This window comes from Alexandromys fortis, unplaced genomic scaffold (assembly GCF_014885135.2).
Source record: "Alexandromys fortis isolate MF-2015 unplaced genomic scaffold, M_Fortis_MF-2015_v1.1 scaffold_73, whole genome shotgun sequence".
NCBI classification, from domain to species: Eukaryota; Metazoa; Chordata; class Mammalia; order Rodentia; family Cricetidae; genus Alexandromys; species Alexandromys fortis.
The window spans coordinates 8,936,976-8,963,032 of NW_026067959.1; the positions used below are offsets into that span (position 1 = coordinate 8,936,976).

The following is a 26,057-nucleotide window of genomic DNA, read 5'->3' on the forward strand; positions in this document are numbered from 1 at the left end:
GGTCAGGAAGCTTGGAAAGTTGAGGGATGGGACGGGACCAATGGCTAAGTGGGTACTTTCATCTGTGTCTAAGGAGTTGGGACCCAGGTGTGTTCAGAATTCTACTTGTCTGTGCTTTTGCTACTCAAGGACAAAGAGGGCCATTCTACCCTCATTTCCCAGGTACCCAGTAAGTTACCCAGGACACCACACCCACACTGATCAGGAACCCGGCCATGCTTGGGGCATTCCCACCTCTAGTTGTCCTTCCTCCTTCCCTCTTTGGTGACACTTGACACATCCTAGAAGAGAATGTGGACATTTCCCCTGACTGTAAATTATCATTACATAGTGGAATCTGCAACTTAAAGCGGTGCAGCCTAACCTGGGAAATTTTATTTCAGATCTGTGTACAACCCAAATCTGAGAACGCATGTCTTTGCAAAATTTGACGATGTTTTTGAATGGAAAAGATATTGTCTTAGTTTGGGCTGTATAATCAACTGCCCTTGGACATTTTCTTACCAATAGCTCTGCATGTAAAAATCTGAGCTAAGGGAACCAATGTGGTCAAGTTCTGGAAACAGCAATTTTTTTTCTTTTTTTTTTTTAATGAGACAGGGTTTCTCTGTAGCTTTGTAGCCTATTCTGGAACTTGCTCTGTAGACCAGACTTGCCTTGAACACACGGAGATCTGCTTGTCTCTGCCTCCCAAGTCCTGGGATTAAAGGCGCACACCACCACCGCCTGGCTGGAGACAGCAACTTATGGGCAGCAGACTACCAGCTTCTCATTGACTCCTAAGAGGGAGGACCAGACAGTGTGCTGGAGTCTCTCATATAACTTTATTCTTGTGCACGAGGTTAGCTCTATTCTAATGACCTAATTATCTACCAGAGACCTTTCTCCAAACACCAATAAACTAGGGGCTGCGATTTCAATGTATGAACTGGGGGTAGGGGACACACGAACATTTAATCCATCAGATCCCTTCCCAGTTTTTCTTTCCTTCTCAGAATCTCCTGATGGACATTAGATGTACCAGATCCTCTCCTTCTGTCTTGTCTTCAGTAGATTTTTGTCTTTGTGTGACATTTTAGGTAACTGGTTCCCATGGATCTTCTCTGTCTCTAATTACCACTCGAGTCATAGAAAATCAGCCATCCAGCCTGGCAGCCTTTAGTACTTTGAGAAGGGAAATACAGCTAAGCCGGGGAGGAAAGTCTCCAAATGCCTACTTCTGTATTTTCTCAGAGGGGAGACAACTGGGGCTTAAAATTGAATTCCTTTTTCACAACAATTAGCATTTATTAATGTTGTTTCTTCTTAAACTTTACAAGAACCTTCTAAGAACTAACAGTGGGTCAGGCACGAAGGAGCATGACTTTAATCCCAGCACTCCAGAGGCAGGGCAGACTGATCTCTGTGAGTTCAAGACCAGCCTTGTCTACACAGCAAGTACCAAGCCAGCTAAGCCTACAAGGAGAGGCCCTATCTCAAAAACAAAACAATAAAAAAACCCTAGTATTGTTATGGTAATGAAGCATTTATCTGAAGCTTACCATAATTTATTTATTAAATATACTGTATTCTGCCTGCATGTATGCTTGTACTCCAGAAGAGGGCGCCAGATCTCATTTCTGATGGTTGTGAGCCACCATGTGGTTGCTGGGAATTGAACTCAGGACCTCAGGAAGAGCAGCCAGTGCTCTTAACCTCTGAGCCATCTCTCCAGCCTCCTGCTTACCATAATTTTGTTCTTTTAAAAAATTAATTGCAGGCGGGAGGTGGTGGCTCACTCCTTTAATTCCAGCACTCAGGAGGCAGAGGTGAGCAGATCTCTTTGAGTTTGAAGCCAGCCTGGTCTACAAGAGCTAGTTCCAGGACAGGCCTCAAAGCTACAGAGAAACCCTGTCTCAAAAAAAAAAATATAACCAAAATTAATTGCATTTATTTTACTGATTTTGGGGGGCAGTGGTTACGCATGCCATTGTGCACATAGAGAAGTTAAAGGAGAGCTTGTAGAAGCCAGTTCTCTCCACTGACTATGTAGTTCCTAAGGGCTGAGCTCGGATGAATAGACTGAGCCATCTTGCCAGCCCCCATTTTTGGTTTTGTTACAGTCAAATGCAAGCAAAATTAAACTGAATTAAAACAATTGCCGTAATCCTATTTTTACAAAGTTCTCTCCGGTTCTCTCCTCCTCTCCCCTCTTCCTCCTTCCTCTCCCAGAGATATCTGAAATGATTTTTATCTAATGTTAACACAGTATTTCTTTCTTTTTTTTTTTTCTAGACAAAGTCTCTCTGTACAGCCCTGTCTGTCCTAGAACTCTACTTGTAGCCCAGGCTGGCCTTGAACTCACAGAGATGTGTCTGCCTCTGACTTCCAAGTGCTGGGATTAAAGGCACGCACCTTTAGAATCTCATGATTCTAAACCACGTGACTTTTACTTTAGCAAATGTAACTGGATGTCAGTGACTAAGAGGCCACCCTGTAAGCTTTAGTTCCACTGATATTCTAGTTCTTCTTTTATCTTAAAAGTGGTTTTGTGAGGGACAGTGTACCTGAGGAGGCCAGACATCAATGTTGGGTGTTCTCCACCACTCTCCACCTTACTGAGACAGAGTTTCTTGTTTATTCTGGAGCTCTGATTCCACTGGAATGGTTGGCGAGGCACACCCTGGGATCCTCCTGTCTCCCAGCTAGGATGACGGGACATGCTACCATGCCTAGCTTTTTACGTGGATGGTGGGAATCTAAGCCCAGGTCTTTGAGCAATAAGCACTTTACTGTTGAGCAATCTTCCCAACCTTGGGTGTTTTTACTTCAGCTGTCCTGACTTTTAGTTTTAATTTACTTCTTAATGGTTAACATTGAAATTTCTTACTAAAATGAAAATATAAGTAAAAAAAATGGAGAAAAAACTGAAAGGGCAGACTGATTAGCGTTATGAAATCTGAGTTGCTCCATTCTCACTGCTGTGGTAACTATCCTGCAAACCTCTCTTTACTTCCGGACTGGGGGACTGAACTCAGGACTTTACAGCGTATCAGGCAAGCACTCTATCACAGAGGTATATCCCCAACCTCTCAAACTTTTCTTCAACGTGAAGCCAAGTATACTGACCAGTGTTACAGGGAAACCAAACTCCCCTTTTGAGGGCTTAGTGCTGTTAAACAGTTTAAAAAGAGATAATTTTATTAGAGTTCGTAATTCTCAGCAGCTGCTGGGAGAAGGGAGCTGGAAAAGAAAGAGAAGCCATGTCTTTTGCATTTACGTCTGAAAAACTTGGCGTGTTTAGCAATGGAAATTGTCAAACAGTTCCACTGTCAAGAGGGGACTTCGGTAAATAGAGAAAGCCCAGAATGTCAGGACGCGCATGCTCATGTTTTTGGGCAATATCCAAAAGAGAACAATAAAAAGAAGTTACACCTTTCTGGGTTAGAACTCAGAAAAGCAGATAGGCTAAGCTGCACAGAGGGCCAGTCTACTGGGGAGGGTAAATGCGCTCTTTCACTGACAGGTAGGACTTAACATTTTCAGTCCAGTGCACGTGACTTACCAAGAAGCAACAGGAGTGTTAACTGGTCAATTAGTCTGATTCTTTTGCAACACAGAATGTCTTGCTTGATACGAAAAAGTCCGTGCCTGTGCCTGTTGTGGTCCAGTCACTACAATGAAAAGCTACCATGAACGATAGGAAAAAGTTTATTGCTAGAGTAACACGTGGCTGCCCTATCAACGTCTCTCAAAGTCGTCCTGAGCTGAAGACACAGCGCCGCTTTAGCATAGTCAAAGCACCGGGCTTGATCCCCAGGTACCGAAAACACAAAGCAACACCCCAGACTCACATTCCTCCCACTGGCTGATGGACTGCTTCCTGTCCTGTCCCTAGGTCAGTTGTTCACCAAGTGCGACCCCCAATTCCGACAGCCAGTGATATCTGGGAACTTGCTTAGCAATGCAAATCCCCAGGTGCTGGCTAACCCAGGCCAACACAGTATTCCAGCTTGGACAATGTTTTAACGAGATCCAGTTAACTGCTAGACCACTGCCATGTTACTGAAGTCTGTGTGCTGATTCAAATGCTGACGGGAAGGAAGTTAGGCTTAGTCCTGAACAGCATCCTGAGAGGACAGGAGGAGCTCGCTCCTACACTCAACTAAAGACCGTCGTAAGGAAGTGCAGGGGGACCATGTGTAGTCAGGCTGCACGCTGGGTGGCCTGTGTCATCCAAGGCTGCCTCTTTTCTTGTCAGTAACAAGCAAGCAACTTTGACTTCTTGGAGGCAGTCCCCGTAATTCTTTGGACAGATGAATTACTTTTCCCCAAGGTAAGTATCATCTTACACATTTGAAATAACCTAACAACCACCAGATATTCTGGGTTATGTGAATTTAAGGAACGATGCAATAATCTTTGGGAGTAACATGCAGTTACTTGGGCTGCAGTTTTCTCAGAATATGGAATGCCAGTATAAGGGAACAACCACCACCACACAGACAGTACAGCCTCAGAACAAGGAAATGAGGCAATTTGACAGCTTTATTGATCTCTTATCTCCTCCTTTCCCAGTCCCATCAAAAGCTGGTGTGGGTTCCAGAAAGAAAATAAGTATTTACCCTATGCTGTGTGCAAGCTGAAGCGAAAGAGTCTCACCACATCTAATAGCAAAGCCACGAGGTCACGGAGAAGTGTGTGGATGTATACATACGTAGGTGATTCATGACTGACGGCTACTGTTATAAACAAACTCTTCTTTCCCAGGCTACAATAATACCGAGCAAAGGTTATTTCAGCTAAATCACAAGAACGTCAAGGGGAAAAGATGCTGCCCACCAAGGGGCCGCTGAAGGGTAGCGAACACTGAGTAGAAGGCTAAGATGTCCTTTAAGTTCTGGCTATACAATAGATTTTGCCTAAGTCTTTTTCTCCCAGTGTAATTAATAAATTAGCCTTAATGACTTCCAAGGCTAACCTCATTTCACACCCACATCAGTTCTAAGATTACTTTCAAGTGAACTCCTTAATGACCACGCATTGTCACTAAGACAACTCATGCTAAAGAAATAAATTTAAACCCACCTTATAAATGTCTTCTGTAACTTAGGCTAACCCTTTGGCCTCAGCAGCCTGTACTAAAACCTGACTACAGGCTGGGACCATGCTGAGGTCACCAGTGGGGCAGCCACGCTATCAGCCTCATTCTGACCACCTGAGAGAGCAGAGGACCTGTAGATAGAACTGAGCTCAGTGACCAAAGATGGACAACTGTCAGTCCAGGTTCCGAAAGCTTCAGATAAGGGGGCCTGCAGGCTGGTGAAGACACCAGAGTGCCGGAGGAGGCAACGGAACACAGAACTCCACATCGTCACCCTCGTTCCGCGTCTCTTCTGATCCTCGTGTTTTAGGGGATTACTGAACTTTGGGGCGGCTGAGCATGAACTCTTACAGCCGGTTGGTTTTATTTGTCTCTGAAGTGAGGCACAGTGTGACTACTTCCAATGAACACCTTAATGACCACACTGTCACTTCAGGCAACTCATGCTAACCTGAAGATGCAAATTAAATGTAAAGCACTTAATTTGGGGGATTCTGCTTTAAGCCTGGGTCATCAGGACCGAACTGCTGAACACCCACCCGGCTGGTGTCTGAGAACGACTGTTCGATGAGTAGGGGAGACATAAGCTCTAATGCAAACACTGTACCCACAGATCTGCCGCCACACTCTAGGCCGAAGCGTAAAGCCACCGTGGGAAGTAAGTGGGAAAACCTTCTAGGAATAAGCACCCAATTTACTACTTAGAGCGAATATTTATGTTTTTTAAGAGTTTGCTATATGCAAAATATCTTGCAAGAGGCAAAGCATTATTCATCTAACAGTTCAGTCGCAGTGAGCTGTCTTCCTCCATGTTTCCAGTCAAATCCAGCTGCGTTCCGAACATGCTAGCCTTTTGGGAAAGGAATGTGAGTTCTAGCTAGCCCTCTAACGTGCCAAATATGGAAACTTTAACCCTTTCGGCTGCCTTTGCCTCTGACCTCTATGCTGTGATCACAACCCTTACTTACTATACTCAAGCTTTCCTACCTCGGCTCACTGCTCACGACACTGGGTGGTGATTGACGTGTCTGAGGTCACGTCGGGGCTAAAGCACACCCACAGCTCAGTCTGAAACACAGGTGTCTCAACTCCTCAGGGATTTCTAACTTCAGAGAAAATATAAATGAGCTTTGTTTGCAGTAGGCACTCAAGTACAAAACAGAGCAAACATACTCTCATATTCCTATCAAAATCTGTTGAGTGACTTCAAACACCTCTTCAGTATAGTTTGTGATTTGGTACTATTTAATATCAAATATCAGGATTATCTAAAGTGTTATTTGGACGGATCCTTTAAACTTAAAAAAAGTGGAGAAAATTGTTTAAAATAGGCACTACTAAAAAAAAAAAATACCACTTCTTGTTGTGCCGTTAAAAACTACAAATAGGGGCTGGAGAGAAGGCTCAGCAGTTAATGCTGGCTGTTCTTCCAGGGGACCCAGTTTGATTCCCAGCACGCCATGCGGAAGCCCACGACTATCTCTAACACCAGTTCAAGAATCTTCTGGCTTCTGAAGCATCAGGCATGTACATGGTGCACATACATACAAGCAAAGCACCCACACATACAAGAGAATAAAATCATTAAAAAGAAAAAAAAGAGTCATGAACACATAATTTTAAAGTTTACTTTAAAATGTAAATATTTCCCAGTATATAACAGGTAAAGAAAATAGCATATTGATTTTGTGGTTGTTATGTTTTTATTTTCCAAGTAATACTGATTTAAAAATATTTACACACCTACTTTTAAGTCCACAGTTTAGCACTCTTATTTGTATGGCTTTAAAAGTTATAGCACAAAATCTTTACATTAAGGATTGGGGGAAAGAGTCCATTCAAAACAAAGCCTGATATATTATATACATACTTTCCTCTGTACTTTATTTTAAATACATTAATTTTAAAATGATGCTCATCTAGTTTTTTCATCTGGTGGTAAAATACTAGTGCAACTTCTCATCAAAATAAAGTTTACCACAGATGCAAATGAATTTTTCCAATTGAAAATGGCCCTTCAGCTGCCGTTAAATGAAAAATTTTCCATGTAACTTAAAGGATAAAGAATTGGTAGTTGTCATTATAAGCAAAAATTTCAAGTCCCAGAGCAGTTTACAATGTTCCTTAAAACACAAACTTTGAAAGAACCAGAGATGTTTTACTGAAGTTTTGTTGGTTTTGAAAAGGCACAAGGGTGTTTTTTTTTTTTTTCTTCCTTTTTTAACATCCTAGAAATTCTGCCACCACTGTTTCTGTTTCGGAGACAGCATTTGTAACCACTGGAAAGACAAGAATGTTGTTCAAAATAAAGCCAGCCAGACCCCCAAATGTGAACTGCACAGTAACAATGCACTTCCCGCATGCAGCCTTGTGGTACCTACATACTCAGTTTCCTAACATGCATTAGAATACAGATACGTATTCTAATGGTTTATATGATTTTATAATATGCAAAGAATTTAAGGAAGGAGATGACCTGGGGAAGAGAATACGGAGACCCTGACCACAATGAAAATAGATGCATTCGTACCCAACTATATAATAAGAATATAATTCATTTAAGTTACCAGAAATATACTTCTCAAAGCTCTCACTCATTATGAGAAATATTCCCACTCTGTGGCATTAACTGGAAGGAAGGACATCAGTCTGTTTCCATAGAAACAGTTCAGCACAACAGGAAGTAGTTTTAACTTTGGTCCACTTATCTGATAGTGTAAGGTCACAATGCCCATCAGTTTACCCCAAATGTAAATTTAAAGATGTAATTGTTATTTCATTCTAAAACCGGCATAGATGTTCTGTCATTCTCTGCTTCTCCAGCTTGGGAATACTCTCTTGGTTTGGTCTCTAACCCCTCGTCATCTTCGTGATCTTCCATGGCAGCCTCAGCAGCATCTGCATGGCTAGGCTCGCTCTCCTCTTGGCTCATGATTTCGGGGGTCATGTGATCCAAGTCAGCTTCCAGAAGCTCAGTTTGTACTTCAACTGGCATCTGATTCACCCGTTCAACGTGCAGCTCTTCCACGTGCACTTCGGTCCCCTCTTCAGTCTGAATCCGACCCACTTCCAGGTAGCTCACCTGGACCTGCTCTGGAAGCTCACTGATGTGTGACTCGTGCACTTGGCTGTCCTGGAGCAGATCTGGATGGACTTGTTCCACAGTTACTTGTGCTGAGTCCACCTGGACCTGAAGCAGTGGCAATACATGCACCTTCCCAACTTGCTCTATAATCGTCATTGACGTCACTGGTTCAGTCTGGACATGGGTTTCTACTGAAAGGACCTCTTCAGTCACAATACGTTCTGAAATATTATGAGCGTCACTAAGATGCCTCCTTAATTCATTTCCTTGCATAAACCACAAGTCACACAGAGTACAATGGTTGGGTTTATCTCCAGTGTGTATTACCAAGTGATCTTTGAACTGGTCCCAGCTGTTAAACATACTGTTACAGACCTGAAATCACCAAACATAATATGTTAATAATACTTATAATCAAACTGAAGTAAACGTGAATACATTTATTCTCCATAAAATATACTAAGGGGTTGAGGTTATCTAAATGAGAACCTGCCAAGCATAAACAAGGCACTGTACTGAGTCTAATCCTAAGCATCGACAAACAATGACAAAACAAACAAACAAAACCCACAAAGAATAGAATAGAAGGGCTTGCCTAATATATCTGTGGGATGTCCCGGGTTTAATCCCTAGGACTGGGAAAAAACAAACAAACAAAAACTACACAAAACACTACCACCCACATTGGTAAATTGAGCGTCACAAAAATATTCTGAATATAGTTTCCAGTGCACCACATGCAAAGCTATTTCCCACACTTGGTTTCATTTGATCTTCAGCCCATACAACCTAACAATTTACTAGATTCTGGAAACATTTTAGCATTGTTCCCTGTTAAGTATCAAATATAAAGTAACAATACTATAGTTTTCCCCACAGCTTCAAAATTCAGACCCGGCTTTCCCTGCCGCTCACCCAGACGCTACTGAGTGTCCCTGTGGTTAGGAATAACTAACTGTGGGAAGGCAAGATAGCTTAATGGTAAAAGCCTGAGCCACAAGTCCGCGCACCTTAGTTTAACCTCTGGCACCCACATGGTGAAAGAGAGAATAAACTTGCAAATTATCCTCTGACCTCTACGCACTGCAGCATGTGTGCCCAACTGCCAATAAGTAAATAAATTCAAGCACCCAAACCTGTTATTCCCCAAAACCAGGCAGGTGTAGTGGAACAAGCCTCAGCAGCTGCCTGGGCTACGACTGTCTTTAAACCTGCATGTCCATAGCACTTCTGTGGTTTCAGACTATTACTCAGGGCAACTCTTATTAACACTGATCATCTAGGGCTGAATGAAAACAAAAACATTCCATAATCATCAGGTGATGGTGGCACACACCTTTAATTCCAGCACTCAGGAGGCAGAGGCAGGAGGATCCCTTTGAGTTTGAGGCTAGCTTGATCTAAAAAGTGAGTTCCAGGGTAGCTAGTGCTGTTACAGAGAAACCCTGTCTCGAAACCTGCCACCCCCCCCCCAAAAAAAAAAAAACCATGGGGCTGGAGAGATGGCTCAGCGGTTAAGAACACTGACTGTTCTTCTAGAGGTCCTGAATTCAATTCCCAGCAACCACATGGTGGCTCACAACCATCTGTAATGAGATCTGGTGCCCTCTTCTGGGGTGCAGGTATGCACACAGGCAGAACACTGTATACATAATAAATAAATCTTAAAACAAACAAAAAAAACAAAACAAAACAAAAAAAAACACCTAGTAACCCTTACAAAGTAAACAGCCTTTTCTTTACTCCCAGGTCTTTCTCCGGCTCTGTTTGCCTGAGATGGTGATATTCTGACTCGGAGTTGCATGCTGATTCACCACCACAACTTGTATCAAAAGTACACGTGCTGCCTGGTGGTGGCGCACGCCTTTAATCCCAGCAGGAAGAGGCAGGCGGATCTGTGTGAATTTGAGGCCAGCCTGGTCTACAAGAGCTTTCCAGGACAGGCTTCAAAAGCTGTCTCAAAAAAAAAAAAAAAAAAAAAAAAAAAAAAAAAGGAAAAAACAAAACGAAAGGCCATGAGCTCCACCTGCCCTAGCAGACACTACAGTGACACAAGCGGGTGGCGCACCAGGAGACTGTCACCTACAAAGGTGCACGCAAGAGCTGCACAAGCTAGAAAACAAAACAAAACCTCAGTGTTTAAGAATTTTACAATTTTGGTTTTGCCCAGATTACAGCTGCTCTGAGGCCACACACTGGACCCAGTCAGGAGAGGATCAGTTTTGATGACAATTGTGACCACATGGTTAACTGGGAGCTGAGGTTTGCTGCTGCCCAGTGTCACAAGAGAACATTCTACTGATTATCACTAATTCAGGAAAGGATCAGATTTTGAAATTCCAAGAAAGTTTTTGCTGAACACATACTGCTTTTTGCACTACTGTCGAGTCAAGAACGTCTAAGTCGACCCTGTGAGTCAGACTATTTATTGACTCTGCACTTCTGAGAACAAAACACACCCACACATACCTGGCATTCGTAAAGCTTCTTCCTTCCCTTTTTTGCCCCTACTCCAGTTTGGCATGCAGTGAGGTGACATTTAAGGGTGCTATTTCTAGCAAACCGCTCATGACAGTTTGAACATTCAAAAGGTTTTTCACCTATTGCAAGAAAAAAAAAATACATTGGTAAATTGAGAACATCAGCAAAGGCAAGGATAAGAGTTCATCATTTTGGCTATTAATTTTTTTCTTTTTTCGTTTGCAGTGCTGGGGACTGAACCACACGCAGGCTTCATGCATGCCAGGAAAATGACCTACCACTGAGGCACACCTGTGAAACAGGGTCTATTATGTATCTCTGGCTGTCCTGAAACTCGCTTTGTAGACCAGGCTGGCCTCCAATTCCTCTGCTCCCAAGTGCTGTGATTAAAGGTGTGTACCCCTAAACCCAGATCATATCCATCTTCCCCCTCCCTCCCCGTGTGTGCGTGCGTGCGTGCGTGCGTGCGTGTGTGCGTGTGTGTGTGTGTAGGGTGGGGGCACGATTTGTTATGTGTACGAGGCTGTCCTCAAACTTTTTTGGTTACCCTTCTGAGTGTGCCTCTGCCTCTCCAGGGCTGAGAATGGAGGCATGTGCCACCACACACGGCTTTCCTTTCTCTTTTTTTAAATACAGTCTCCCTGTGTTCCCTATGCTGGAATTGAACTTAAAATCTGCTTCAGCCTCCCAAGTGCTACAACTACAGGAATGAACCAAATGTCTGACTTAATTAACACGATCTCAAGGAGGGGAGCACAATTTATAACTCATGTACTTTAGCATACCTAAAACTATTTTTCCTTAGATAAAAATCACGCTCAATCTCTGCTACCCTTTCACTAAGCACCTGTTCTTTTCTATTTTGCACTCCCCTGGACCAGATCACACTTTCGGTGACGACAGTAAAATAATAAGGACAGAGAGGCACAGCTCCACAATCTCCGTTTAGGAGAGGCCAAGGCAGAAGATTCTGAGCTGTAACACAGCAAGATGCTGTCTCAAAAAGCAATAAAGCATGGCGGTGAACGCCTTCAATCCTAGCGCCTGAGATGGCTAAGTTCCAGGCCAATAATGGCTACACAGTGAGACTCTGTCTCTAACAAAACTAAAAAATAAAACAATAAGCTGATGCCTTGAACACTGTCATGAAAATAAATCCGAATGCTGCATCAGTGTTAAGGCAGGGCAATTCTGCCTGGAACAGAACGACCAAAGGGAGTTGATTTTAGCCAGAGCCCAGGTACAGCACTGCAGAGCGGGTAAGGAGGGAGGAACTGACTATGACTATGATAGTAATATCTGATACATGTATGGGATAGTAGTATGCCACCTACTATCAAGAACCAAGAGTGCAGGAGTTTAAAGTGTCTGTCAAGTGGGGATGCAGGGAAAGACCATGAAGTCAGAGTGTTTGCAAAATAGCACCAAGACCCGGGTTTAGTCCCTAGCACCACATAAATTGGGTGTGGGGGTTCACATCTATAATCTCAGTACTTGGGAGGGGGAGGCAGCTACATCTTAAGTACAAGATCATCCTGGACAATATATTTACTGAATTCAAGGCCACTTGGGCTACATGAAACTGTGTCTCAAAAAATGAATTAAATGAGAGGCTAGAGAGAGGGCTCAACAGCTGCTCTTCCAGAGGACACAAGTTTGATTCTCAGCACACACGGCAGCTCACAGCCATCTAATAATTCCAGTTTCAGGAGATGCCTTCTAGCCTCTGTGTGCAGACTGACTTACATGCAGGCAAAACACCCATACATATTTTTAAGGAGAGAGAAATTTTAAAAAATAATTTTAAAAGGCACTCAAAGCAGAGTAGAGATTCCCAGGAGCTAGTTGTATAGACAGTTCTGGAGAATGTCTATATACAGAATGGACTGATACATAGATAAACGGGTCATTTCCAGCGGCAATGAATACTTCCAAGATGGATCAAAATGCTCAGTGTGCTATATAACCACAGAATCACAAACAGAGTCTAGAGAAACCCCAAGTAAGACAGCAGATAGAGGAGCTAACAGTGGAAACAGAACTGCCGAAGGCCGTACATCGGGATCAGAGGCAGGGCTTAGCCACAATGGAGCAGTTAATGAGAAGTCGGCAGTACAAACAGAGTGTTTTGAATAATAAGGCTGAGGGTGTGGCTCAGCGATAGACTGCTAGTTTAGCGTGCACAAAGCCCTGGGTTCAACTTCCAAGCTCGTACACACACTCACTCTTTAAGAAGAAAAAGGACTGGAAGAGATTTCTAATCCGTGAGAAATCACCATCTATTGACTTTCTGTGGGGGAAGAAGGCAGGAAAAGAGGGAAGAAGGGTTGCAATAAAGATGGACATGGTTCAAGTTGCAAGATTCAGCACTGGCCTTTGAAGAAAAATCAAGCTGTTGGAGACGTGGGTAAAAAGAGCTATGCTAACTCAGGAGTGGAGGGAAGGGTCTTGAACACACACAGCAGGAATCTGGAGATTCCATTAGAAAAAGGCATCAGACCAGAAATTGCCTCAATGAAGGTCTGAGACAGCACTTTCTCCAGCACTGTTCTCTAACAAGGAAGGATAAATACAAGTAGGAGCCTTCTGTGCAAGAAAAGATAAGACAAGGTTCAGGCTAAGAGAGAAATCAGAAATATTGTAATAAACTGATGGGGAAGGATGAGCTGAAAGGCTTGGATGTGGAGGAACAATTGCCAAGCAAGAGTATGGGGATTCAAAGACAGCATAGTGTCTGCAGAGCACAGAACCTAGACGTCAGAGGCTTCACTACCCCAGAAACAAGGACATGTTGGATCTATATGACCAAAATATTCATGTACATTGACATAAGTTACCAAGTCGCAAGTTCTTCTCCCAATAAAGTCAATATAGCTTTTGTACAGTTTGCACATGATAAATTAGGCAATACCTGATTATCCAGAATTAGTGTTGATATGAGAGAACTTTTTGATTCAAGAAACATTGAGAAATATGCTCAACAAAATGATTGTTTTATCAGTGCGTAATTTTTTCACTACCAGTGAAATCTATAAGCCTTTTGAGAAGGCAATATGAGCGGCTCAGGAAGATGCCCACAAAGTGCCAGCAGTGCAAGCTTGAAGACCTGAGTCGGCACCCAGCGTTCACCTAAGAACCCAGCTGTGGGAGAGCACAGCTGGGGCTTCAGCCCTGGAGCTGATGTGGTAGCAGGGTGTTCACAGGTAGCTCTGTGGAGCCGGCCAGCCAGGCAGCCAGCGGGTGGGTGAGCTTCAGGGTCAGTGAGACTCGAAAGTCACCTGAAGTTGATTTCTGGCTCCCACGGCGCATATACACAGACGTGCACTCACTCACATGTGCCACAGTCACACACCTACGCAGAAACATACACACGCTACACACAGACACACACACGTGCTCATACGTACGTAGTGAAGGAGGAATAAAAAAAGCAATCTGATGTTTGCCAAGATTTCCTTTAACCTGGAAATTCTGTTCTTAAAAAAATAATTACATAGGCCAGCAAGAGGGCTCAGCACTTGTTCTGACTGATGGACTGAGTTCCGCTCCCGGAACCCACTGCAGGAGGAAGGAACCAACTCCTGCTAGCTCTTCTTTGATCGCCACACTCATGTGGTGGCAGGCACACACACACCTGCAATAAAAAGCCCTTCAAACTACATTATATGAGCGTGTGTAGAGGTAAATGTACAAGGATGCTTACTATGCCACTCTAGTGAAAACCTTGTGTTTACTCAGAGCAGCAACGATGTGCACTAAAATAATATGTAGCCACAGGGAAATAAAACCCGTCGTGTTTCATTTGCAATCCCAGCACTCGGGGGACTGAGGCAAAAGGATCAGCTGAGCAACATAATGAGAACTTGCCAAAAACAAAGAAAGGTGAGTCTAAAATGAAATGGTATAAATCTGCTGCTTGCACTTTTATTCTCAGAAGTGTGTGCTTATGGTCACTTGATAATGCCGGCAATATCCTGAAGGTTAGAGGCAAACATTCTCTACCACTGACCTACTGACCCTGCCCTGCCCCGAATGTGCCAGGTGCTTTGTATGCCCAAGCAACACTCTCCAGTAAGTTATTCCCTGGAGCCAGGAGCTACTTTTAAGAGATGTAGACTAGGACTGGAGACATGGCTCAGTGGTTAAGAGCACTGGTTGCTCATAACCATCTGTAATGAGATTTGGTGTCCTCTTCTGGCCTGCAGGCAGACATGCAAGCAACACAGTATACGTGTTGTAATAAATAAATCTTTAAAAAAGATCTAGCTAAGTTGAAAAGAATCGCTTTTCCCTGCATGCTACTCGAGCTGTTACTAAACAATTAGTTGAAATCTAGAAACAGTCATATGACTTTTGGGATGGGGGGTTGAGAAAAGGTTTCTCTGTGTGGCCTTGGCTGTCCTCGAACTTGTTCTGTAGACCAGGCTGGGCTTGAACTCAAGAGATCCACCAGTACTGGGATTAAAGGTGTGCACCACCACTGCACAGGCGACTTTTTCTGAAAGACATGTAGACTGTTAAACTTCAGTCTCTCTGTGGGATGTGTACCATTATCCCTAATGCAAAGAAAGGGGCCTCAGTATAAAATGACCCACATGTTCACCAAAGCGGTAACTGTCAGGACTGAAGCCAGAACTCAACTGTGATTTTTATTTTCTGATTCTCCTTGGAAAGTAGGGAACAACTACTTAAAAACATGTTGAAGTCACCTCAAGGTTCTTATTCAAATGGGTCTGGTATTCTTCTTCACCCTTTGCTGGCTTCCGCCAGTCACAAAGTCACTCCAACATAAAGTTCAGAGATCACCAAATCCCATGGGCCCTGCCTCTTTTCACTACTGCTATCTCATCTCCCGTTCTTAAGATTATTCCAAAAGATTTTTTCATCAGAGTCAGCAGGTTTTATTTCACATCAACCTACTGTGCCAGTCGCTGCTCTAAATAGAAACCTGACCCTTCTGCTTTCATATTTAAGGCTACAAGGCAATGTTCATTCAGCTTGCTTCTGTACTAAATGGACCCTACAGTGAGCATATATGGTTCTAGAATTTACAACTAATAAAATCAAATAAGTTAACTTGATATCTCATATGAAGTTCTTCAGCCCTATAGTCACGCTGCTATATCAAAAGCACAGGGTGGAAGTCCCTTCTCTCACTGCTCACACTTATTTTGCCCATAAACCATTTGTAGATCCCCCACATGTCACCCAGGAGGCCTGCTCTAGCAATCTCTTGGTATTCCTTTACTGTGACCCAACTCTACAGTCACCCACCCTTCTACTAGGAAAGCACACAACTTGCTTTCATGCTCTCCTCTATGCCTGTGTCTTCTTTTGCTTGAAAACCTGTTCCCACACTACTTTTCCTGTGGGCCATCATCACTGGGGCTGCATCTGATTCCTCAATTTCTATTAGTGAGCTACAAGGGACTTTGGGCAGTGGGATAATTAGGAAGGAAGGAGGGAGGGAGAAAGGGAGGGAGGGAGTCCACACGTAAGAAGACTTGGGCACAACTGTCTAGAAATCCAACTCTTAGCAGCTCTCAGTAACTTGCTTTCTCTTACTATATGGGGTTTAGAGCCTAGTAAAAATTTAAGTCACTGGCAGTAGGTCCTGTGCTTGACTTAGGAAATCTAGCAAGGAACGCTCAGGGAGTTAAAGCAAGGACAAGGAATCAAATGTGTGGGGGTGGGAGGGTAGGGAAATGACACAGAACTACAGTGACCAAAGAAAGACTTCCAGGATTTCTTCAAGATTGGGACAGTTCTTCGAAGAAAGAGTATGCCTCACCTCCCTTGGCTGTCTACTAGTCCTGAGATATTTGCCACTGAGAGAGGTAGAGGATGACAGACACAGATGACTATCTTTTTCTGGCTCAAAAATATATATGACTTCTTGAAGTAACGTGTCTGCTGCACAGACAACAGGGCCTGAGCTGCACCCCAGACACCATGTAAAAAACCAGGAATGGCAGTGTGGGTATGGACCCCAGCACTTGGCCAGGGGGAGGAGTGTAGGCAGATCCCTGAAGATCCATGACTAGTCAGCTTCACTAAACAGATTAACTTCAGATTCAGTAAGGCTCTGCTTAAATAAAGTTGAAAAGAAATTACCGAGGAAAGACTCAACCATCTCTGGCTTCCACACATGCAGGAGCACACCAGGTATGACCAGACCCACATGTCCACTCAACACCCACAGAATACAGCATGCACTCTCAAGACAATTAAATGTATGCCCCCCAAAAGGAGAAAAAAAAATGTTAAGATTGCTTATAAATGTCTATGTAACATTAACATGGGAAACAAAAATAGAATAAAGTCATACTATAATTAGGATTTAATAATTCATGGTACTTAGCAAATAAATGTTTTACATACTTCTTTGAAGAATATAAACAAGGGTAAGACATAAGAGTGACAATCATCTTCAAGGTTGACAAATGATTTGTAATTTAAAGCATCAAGTATTTAAGCCGGGCGGTGGTGGCTCAGGCCTTTAATCCCAGCAGAAGCAGGTGGATCTCTGTGAGTTCAAGGCCAGCCTGGTCAATAGAGTAAGTTCCAAGACAGGCTCCAAAGCTACACAGAGAAACCCTGTCTTGAAAAACCAAACACAGGATTTAGACTTCAAGCGAATGCAGAAAAAATATACTTCAAAGTTTTGCTAATTACCTGTATGTTTTCGAAGGTGTTCTTTAAAGTGTCCAAAGTGGTCAAACTGTTTGTCACAGTACTGGCAAATGTGAATTTTCTTCCCAGCTCTTTGCTTCTTACTCAGCCCACCTTCCTCGAGGTGGTAGCAGTTTAGGTGCTGCTTCCAAGCACTCTCGCGGAGATACCTTTTATTGCATATGTCACACTTGAAACTCTCAGTGGAGTGTGATTTCATGTGTTCCTTAAAATGGTAAAACAATTTAAAGGAACGGTTACATTTCTCACAATGGAACAAGTCCTTCACATGTGACAGCTGAAGCTCCACAATTTCAATGCCTTCTACCTGTTTGCTTATGGGGTCGGGCGCACAGTCATCTTCACTAAGCTGTCCTTTGCCTTCACCTTGGCGGTACTTGCTGGTAATGTCTGCCAGCAATGCGAGCGCAGAGTCATCCGAGGAGCCTGTCTGGATGTACTTTATAGACTGCTTGGCGGAAGCAACCTCCTCCAAGGTCTCCATGCTTTCATCTTCTACTTCAATCGTGCCCTCAGCAATCTCCACCTCAATTTCCACAGGCTCTGATCCTGCAGACGGCAAGGATTCAGTGATAACATTCGAAGTTTCTGCAATCTTTCTTTTTTTTGCCTCATTTTTCCCTGCGGGATTTTCCTCTATGGGAGCCGAATTTTCTTTGTTCCTGAAAAGTATAAATTAAGACCTTAAAAAAAAACTATGAAAATAAATATTAAACAAAAATCTATAAAATCATAGAATTCTTTGAAAAAATAAACTAAATTTAAGTGGAAGGCAGAAAATAAAATTGGACAGCCTATACTGTATCAATTTTAAGATTTCCTAAAAGCTGTAACGATTAAGGCAATGATATTGTACAGATAAGCAAAGGTTAATGGAACATGACAAAGTCCAAAAACAAATACTTATGAAATTAACTTCTGAAAAGAAAATTGTTCACAGTGATTCAATGGAGACTCTTTTTAAAAGGGCTGATGCTTAGCTGGGCGGTGGTGCTGCACGCCTGTGATCCCAGCACTCAGAAAGCAGAGGTGGGCGGATCTCTATGAGTTTGAGGCCACACTGGTCTACAGAGCGAGTGCCAGGACAGCTAGGGCTGTTACACAGAGAAACCCTGTCTCAACAAACAAACGAACAACAAAAACCCAACAACAACAACAAAGTGGTGATGATGGAATATCTGGTATGTGTATCAGAAAATTTCAACCTTTAAACTCAGATCATTTATAAATAAGAACTCTAATTGGACCACAGATTAAAATGTGAGAACTAAAATTTAATTAAATTTCTAGAAAACAAGGGAAAAAGTTTTAGCCAGAGGCCCACCCACCTTTGCCTCCCCACTGCCAATCTTCATGCTGAAATTACACGAAAGCCTCTAAGATACAATACTGTGACAACAGGGCATCAAATGTCCAGGGTGGGCGCTTTAAAAAGAAATCTCTGCAAATCAAGCCTGAAACAAGGAGAAGGCGTGTATGTATCTGTCATCCTCATCTAGAAATGCTAGAGAGGAATGCTCAACCAGACGCTCCAAAACCTGAAAGCGAAGACGTCTCACTGCTGACACAGGTGGGCTGAAAACCAGAAGCAGGTGTGCCTTGTGTCCTGGCAGTCTGCCACCGCCCACAGCTGTCTCTACCTTCTCCCTTCCCCTCTATCCTGATTTCAGCTGCTTTAAGGAAAAACAAAATTCATGGTGGAACAAAAATCTTTACAGACATGGGAACTAAGGAACTCGGGCAAAGGGAGGCAGTTTCTAATCAAAGACTGAGGATTTAGACTTGAGATCCTCATCACAACTGCACGCTATTAATTCTTCTAAAAAGAAGCAATTAGCATGCTGTTGGTCACATACTGGAACTGACACCCAACCTTTGGAAAGCTGAAGTCTGCCAGTCTCAAAGTCTCATTTCGTATAGAGTCAACCATACTTTGTGACTAATATGGTAACAAGTGTCCCACAAGTATCTTTGGTCAGTCAGGAAGAAATGCTTAATTTGACAAAGTAGCTGGCTTTCTGTTGCAGGTGCTCAGCCTCAACCAGATTTATGAAAGTCAAAACACACACAGCGGCTAAGGTTGGTAGGCTGTCCTCACAGCTCTTGCCAACATTCCTCATGATTTATCCTGCTATATTTTTACTGACACACAAGCTGTTGCCAGTGGCTTAACTATCTGGTGAGCTAACTTGAAAGGCAGGGCACACTCAAGACACCTACTTCCAAAACCACAATCACAGGGAAAAGAGAGTGGTTTCGCAAACTTCCTGAGTTACTCATTTAGAGGTCCATGTATATTATAAATGGCTGTTCTCAATAAGACTAACTAAGCAGTCTATTAAACAAGTCTGCTTTGCCCAGACTGCCACCGTTACACCAAGAGCCAACATTCTGAATGTGTTAATACATTTGTTATCGCAGACTGGTCCTAAAGGAAAAGACGCTCTTTCTGATGTAGACTTCACGCCTGTCTCACTGTAAAGATGTGACATGGCTGCACACAGGATGCTACTACTGACTGACTGACACTGATCTGGGAGCTGTGTGTGGTGGCTTCACCCTGAGAAGCTTCTCAAGTTATTCTTCTACTGCTCCAATCTGAGCAGCTGCTTCAAGGCTCAGAGCTGCTCCTTGAATATCACGTCACGCCTGGCTTCCTGCACTAGCTAGTCTGAAAGTGGTGCCTCTTTTAAATCACAAAAGCACTGTAATAACTGGATAATAGAAAGAGGTTAGTCTCTTATGCTTCCTACCTCCCACAGATACTGATATGCAAATTATTACAATAACCTCCTCAAACACTAACTCAAATAGTTTCCCACTCAACTTCCCTCACCTCCTCCTTGTCCAAAAATCTGAGTAAGGCAGGTTGATGGCCAAGTTCAGCTGTCCCCACACAGGGGTCACCTCTTCTCAGCTGCTTCCTGAGTAATGAAGATGACAGAAAGGATGGGAAGCTCCTGTAAACCTAATTAGACAATTTAGGATTCTGCCCTGATAGTCTTTGACATTATTTTTCTCCAATAGCAATTCTGGGACAAAGTAGTTATCGCTTCCAGGAAATAGTCACATATGGGCTTAAAGGATTCAAACTCAATTCTAGTTTAGTTACCTGGATACCATCTTATCATAAGAACAAATCAGCTCATTTATAAGGGCACACTTGAGGCCAAATGGGTCTCTAAATTTTGTAAAAATGCTCTTGAAACATTTCCTATGCAAGTTCTGGGTAGGAGTGGGTCACTAACACCTAGAACAGAGTAAGCTACGGTTGCTATACTAGGACACTGGGTTGGGGGCAAGCAGCAACCCCAGGACCTGGAGAGACGGTATTTTACATCCAGAAGGCAAGTGGGAAAACCATTAAATCTTTCAGAACCCAGGATCACAACATGGACAACCACCACTCAGGTGCTATTCAGGTGTCTGTGATAAATAAGACTAAATGACTGACCGCCTTTCAGACAGCCCCCTCCAAACACTACAGCTAGATTCAAGCATTCTCTCTGAACTGCAGGCAATGACCTGTGTCCCTAGTGAAGGCCTTAATCTGTATGTGCAAGGTAGGCGAATGGTGTTTACTCAAATTCTGTTAATAGTAGTCTTAAATAAGCCTAATACGTGAAAAACTGAATGAATGGACTAAGTCACAGTTCCTACTGGTAGATCAGAGTGACTAGTGATTGAGAGGTTAATTATGAGAAAAAATTACCAGAAGCCAAGAAAATATAGAAACAAGAGTATTTCTAGGAAACAACTTTTCATGGATCTCTCAGGCTGTTACATGACTTACACATAACATCTTGAAAACAAAGTCTTTCCTGTTTCAGAGTGTAAGGTAGATAAAAATGTCTACAATGTTATCAATGAATTTCAAAACTGATGGAATTAGGTAAGTATGCACCTACCATATATGTATATAAAATTTTAGAAAACGTTAATGACGGGACCTGTGGTAAGAGTAGACTGGTATGATCCCTAAGACTGGGAAAGGAGGTCTGGATTACAAAATGAAGAAACAGAAGAGTGCCATATTCATTAACTTGATAGTGATAATGGTTTTATGGGTATGTTAAAACTGCATATTTTTAAAGTCTTTACTTATAATTTTTTATTACATGTAATCATTTCATTTTATGCATTTTGCCTACATGTATGTATGTATACCACATGCATGCATAGTGTTTGCAGAGGTCAGAAGGGGGAAAGAGATTTTCTGAAATGTTCCCAGAATGTTCCTGGAATGAAAGGGATGGCTGTGAACCACCACATGGGCACTGGGAACTGAACCCAGGTGCTCTGCAAGAACGGCAAACGCTCTTAATCACTGAGTCATTTCTCCAGTCCCTAAATCGTTGCTTTTTATAATTTGGCATTTGTGCTGGGGCCCATGCACCCCCATACACACACAATAAATAAATGTGGTTAAAGTTTTACAAAATTAAATCATAAGACTTATACACACATACATACTCTTATCAGAATAACAAATGTTCATTAGAGGAGTTAGCAAAGTGACCTAAGGGCAACTTATGCAAACAAAGCTTTATTAAAAAGTCACCTCATTCATTTACACACTGCATGGATAACACAAGTATAAGCTATTAGCTATTTCTCTTGAAAAAAATGTTTGCTGGGCTGGCAAGATGACTCAGCGGATAAAGGCACTTGCTGAGCAAGGTGGAGGAAGAGATGAGCTCCACAAAGCTGTCCTCTCAGCTGTTAGCGGATGGGGGACGACTGTAACCTGTCATCATCAAGTGCTGTGCGATAATGCTTTTGTACACTGTAAAGATTCCTCACTCATGTTGATTTAATAAAACGCTGACTGGAAGCTGGGTGGTAGTGGCACATGCCTTTAATCCCAGCATTTGGGAGGCAGAGGCAAGCTCTTTAGAGTCTGAAGCTAGCCTAGTCTACATAGTGAGCTCTAGGACAGTCAGAGCCACAAAGAAAGACCTTGTCTCAAAAACAACCCCCACCAAAAAAAAGAAAAGAAAAAAAGGAGTACTGTATATACCTTTGTCTGCAAAAAAAAAAAAAAAAAAAAATATAACACCCATCAATTGTTCTTTTAAGAAGTAAATTTAACCAAAACTAAACCTTCATTCTTAAACTGTCTAGCCCATTAAACTTACATAATTAATGTTTGTTTTCGCAGCACTGGGGACTTGCCTGCCAAACCTGTAGCCCATAATAAAGTATATACTTAGTTAATAATTTATACTCCTTTCCAGGTGACAGTTCCAGTAATACAAATTTTGAAAGATCATTTCAGCAGGCTTTAAGGATCTAAGAATGATTTTAACATCAATTCACTGTAATCATTTCAGGTATTTTTAGCAACTGAAGTCTGTATCAATTTTACTTAAACTAAGTTATTACACTGTCTAGTCATTCATTTAAGAGAACATCTCTATTTTGAAAGATGTCAAAACCATTTTATTGAAAAGGAAGAAACTGGCTGGGCTGTGGTGACACGTGCTTTTAACCCCAGCACTCAGGAAAGATGGGAGGCAGAAACAGGACCCCTATGTGCTTACGGGCCAAGTGGGCTCAAATACAAAGAGCAACAGAGAAAGCAGAGACGTTTGGAAGTGGGCAACTATTTGAGTACTTCATTAAAGTAGGTGGTGATTTTTTATTTAATTAGAGTTAATTAGAATGAGGTGATTTTTCTTTTAAAAATTTAAGTAAAAGTTCAAAGATAGAGACCCTGCCACAACAAGGAGAAAGCCACAACAACTACAAGAACTGTACTGACCTCCACACCTGCACCACGAAACACATACACTCAATGTGTGCTCCACTTTTCTGCTGTCTAGTGTCCACATACTACTCATGACCTTAAACAGGAAAAGGCTCCCACACAACACAAATCTGAAACTGTGCCATCTATGTAGAGCCTCACGCACATCTTACTAATCAATTTCGGATCATCTATCTCTGCTGGTGTGGATTGGCACCCACTCACAAACGCCTCCACACTATGTACCAGGTGTTAGCTTTCAGAACGGAGATACACAAGTTCTTATCAGAACAGTTCAATTGTGAACTGTCATATTAACTAAAAGAAATGTTACTGGAGTCTGGAGAGGTGGTTCCGAAGTTAAGAGCACCATTTGTTCTTCCACGGAACCTGGGTTCCATCCCAACACCCACATGGCAGCAGCTCACAAACATTTCTAACTGTGGTTCTCATGCACATGGTGTAGACATACATGCACGCAAAACATCCATACACATAAAACAAAAATTTAAAAAATGATGCTTATGAACAATTATAGTTCAAGTTTTTCCTAGATTTATTCCCAATTTTATCTTCTGACTAAACCATACCAGTGAGTTGGAATGAATAGTTTTGTTCCTGCAGGAAAACAACCTGCAAAACTATTTGTTGACATGCTAATGGACTATACTAAAATAAATAAGAAATAATCTTTTTAAACTAATCATTTAAAAAGCAAACAACAGGAGGAAAGGGAAAGCCAAATAGTACCGGGAGGTACCAGTGAAGTAACAGTTTGCACATTTAGAATACTACGCTACATACATCGCTGTTCATTTTACAGGCATTAAGCCTCACAAACAATTCTGTGAAGGAAGTTGCATCATTATATCATCTGATGGGCTGAGTACTTCATTAAGGTCAGTGATAGAGCTAGGGTAACCTAGAGCAACGCCAGAGCCCTCAGCTTACCCTTTACACTGCTCCAAGTGAAGGTGCTGAGATTTGCTCATTGTATCCTTTAGTAGTTTTTGAAAACACAGAAGAAACTCTGTGTTTTAATACCAAGTGGTAACCCCTTAGCAATGGACCTGTTTTCATGCTACAATACCACTGAACACTTATCTTTTCCCTTTGTGGTGGACATATCAGAAGTCAGATGGAGGTTTAAGTCATCTGGAGTTTATAACAAGTTTACATAAATGCATTTAGATTACAATAGCTCTAATTTGGCCACTGAGGTGGCTGTAATAGAACTGGCCTCCAGAGGCTCCTCGATTTCCCACCGTGATGATAATGGACTAAACCTGAATGTAAGGCAATTCAGTGCTTTCCTTTTTGTTGCCATGGTCATGGTGTCTTCTCACAGTACTACAACTTTAACTAAGAAGTCATTACCAATAGGTAAGCCATGACTTACCCTCATCTAGCCTACTGATTTTTATTAATATTCCCAGTACTAATAATTATCAATCAAATCCAGCTAAAGAGGGTCCAGAGACCACCCTGAAAACCTGCCTAGACATGCTATTTTACTTTTTATTTTAATTTTTTGGTTTTTCGAGACAGGGTTTCTCTATGTATCTTTGGCTGTACTGGAACTCAATTCTGTAGACCAGGCTGGCCTCAAACTCCAGAGACCTGCCTGCTTCTGTTTCCTGAGTCCTGGGATTAAAGGTGTGTGCGACCACACCTGACTCAGGCATGCTATTTTAATCTTATTTTAATGAGTTTTTACTTGAGAAATCAATGCAAATGGAAGGCATAATCAATATCCAAAATTTTCCTAGTTTCAGAACATCACTACTTAATGCTATGACACAGTACAGTCTTGACTATCAGTTAGCATTTCTGAAGAAGTAACCATTACCGGACTTCAAGGGCTTTAATAGCTTCCAGCATCTGTAGAAACTCTGCTGCTTTCCACACATCATTAGCTTCCTCTTCTCCTTGTATCATTAGTTTTGCTGTGTACGTGAACTCAATCAAGTGACGAAAAGCCATTTTACTGACCCCTGTAAAAAGATGCACAGTACACTTAGTTCACGGCAACTCAAACTGCAGAATGCACAGTAAAGAGGAAAGCACATGGGATTTGATAAGTATTTGTCATTTCCTTATCACAATTAATATCCTAGTCACATTCCACAATCCTCATCATCACAATTAATAGCCTACTTACCAAGTAAGATCTCATGCTCCCCCTTCCAGGCCTGAGGAGCCCACTCCAGCCACCGCCACTTACTTTTTAAGGTTTACTTTATTTAAATTATGTGTCTGTGTAAACCAGAAACAATGGCTCCCTGAAGCTAGAGTAACAAGTGGTTGTGAGTCACCTGATGGAGGAGCTGGAAATTGAACTTGGGTCTTTGGAAAAGCAATACTCTTTTAGCTGCTGAGCCACCTGTCCAACCCCCACCCCTCAATTATGAGTTTGACCATTTCAGAAAGTTATTTAAATAGATATTTTATCATTTATCTTTCTTTAACTGTCTTAATTTAACATTTTTTCAAGGTTTATTCATGTTGCATACAGCAGAATTTTTAAAGGCTGACCAGTATCCTATTTTGTGTATATAAAAATTCCCTTTATTCATTAGAACATTCATTCCGTGTTCTGCTGATGAACATTTAGGTCATCTCCACATGTTAGCTACTATGAATGGTCCTAAAAAGAATGTAGACAAACAATTAAAGAAATTGTAAGGGCTGGAGAGAGGGCTCAGAGGTTTTGAGTTCACTTCCCAGCAACCACAACATGGTGGCTCACAACCATGTGTAATGAGATCTGGTGCCCTCTTGTCTGTCGTGCAGGCACACACACAGGCAGAACACTATATACATAATAAAAAAATAAAAAATAATTTCTAAATTTTATTACAACTATTCTATGTATGTGTGGTATTTGAACATGTAGACGTGTCACAGTGTGCCTGGGGAGGTCAAAGGTGGGTTTCAAGAATTGAACTAGGGTAAAAAAAAAAAAA

At 42.1% G+C, this 26,057-nt stretch overlaps 1 protein-coding gene across 2 annotated transcripts in view; it reads right to left on the minus strand.

Annotated features, from left to right (window-relative positions):
• Positions 1–6,689: 6,689 nt before the first annotated feature.
• Znf131 (zinc finger protein 131) overlaps positions 6,690–26,057 on the minus strand; it is a 30,234-nt gene continuing 10,866 nt past the window's right edge. Inside the window, exons 3-7 of one of the 2 annotated variants that reach the window (XM_050152797.1) lie at positions 24,941–25,085; positions 17,650–18,004; positions 17,325–17,547; positions 10,638–10,768; positions 6,690–8,543 (exon numbers count right to left, since the gene is read on the minus strand). In XM_050152797.1, the coding sequence (XP_050008754.1) occupies positions 7,860–8,543; positions 10,638–10,768; positions 17,325–17,547; positions 17,650–18,004; positions 24,941–25,085 (1,538 nt within the window). In that variant the 3' untranslated portion in view covers positions 6,690–7,859. Of the gene's footprint in view, positions 8,544–10,637; positions 10,769–17,324; positions 18,005–24,940; positions 25,086–26,057 lie in introns of both variants that reach the window. The other variant, XM_050152796.1, reaches the window with a different exon arrangement.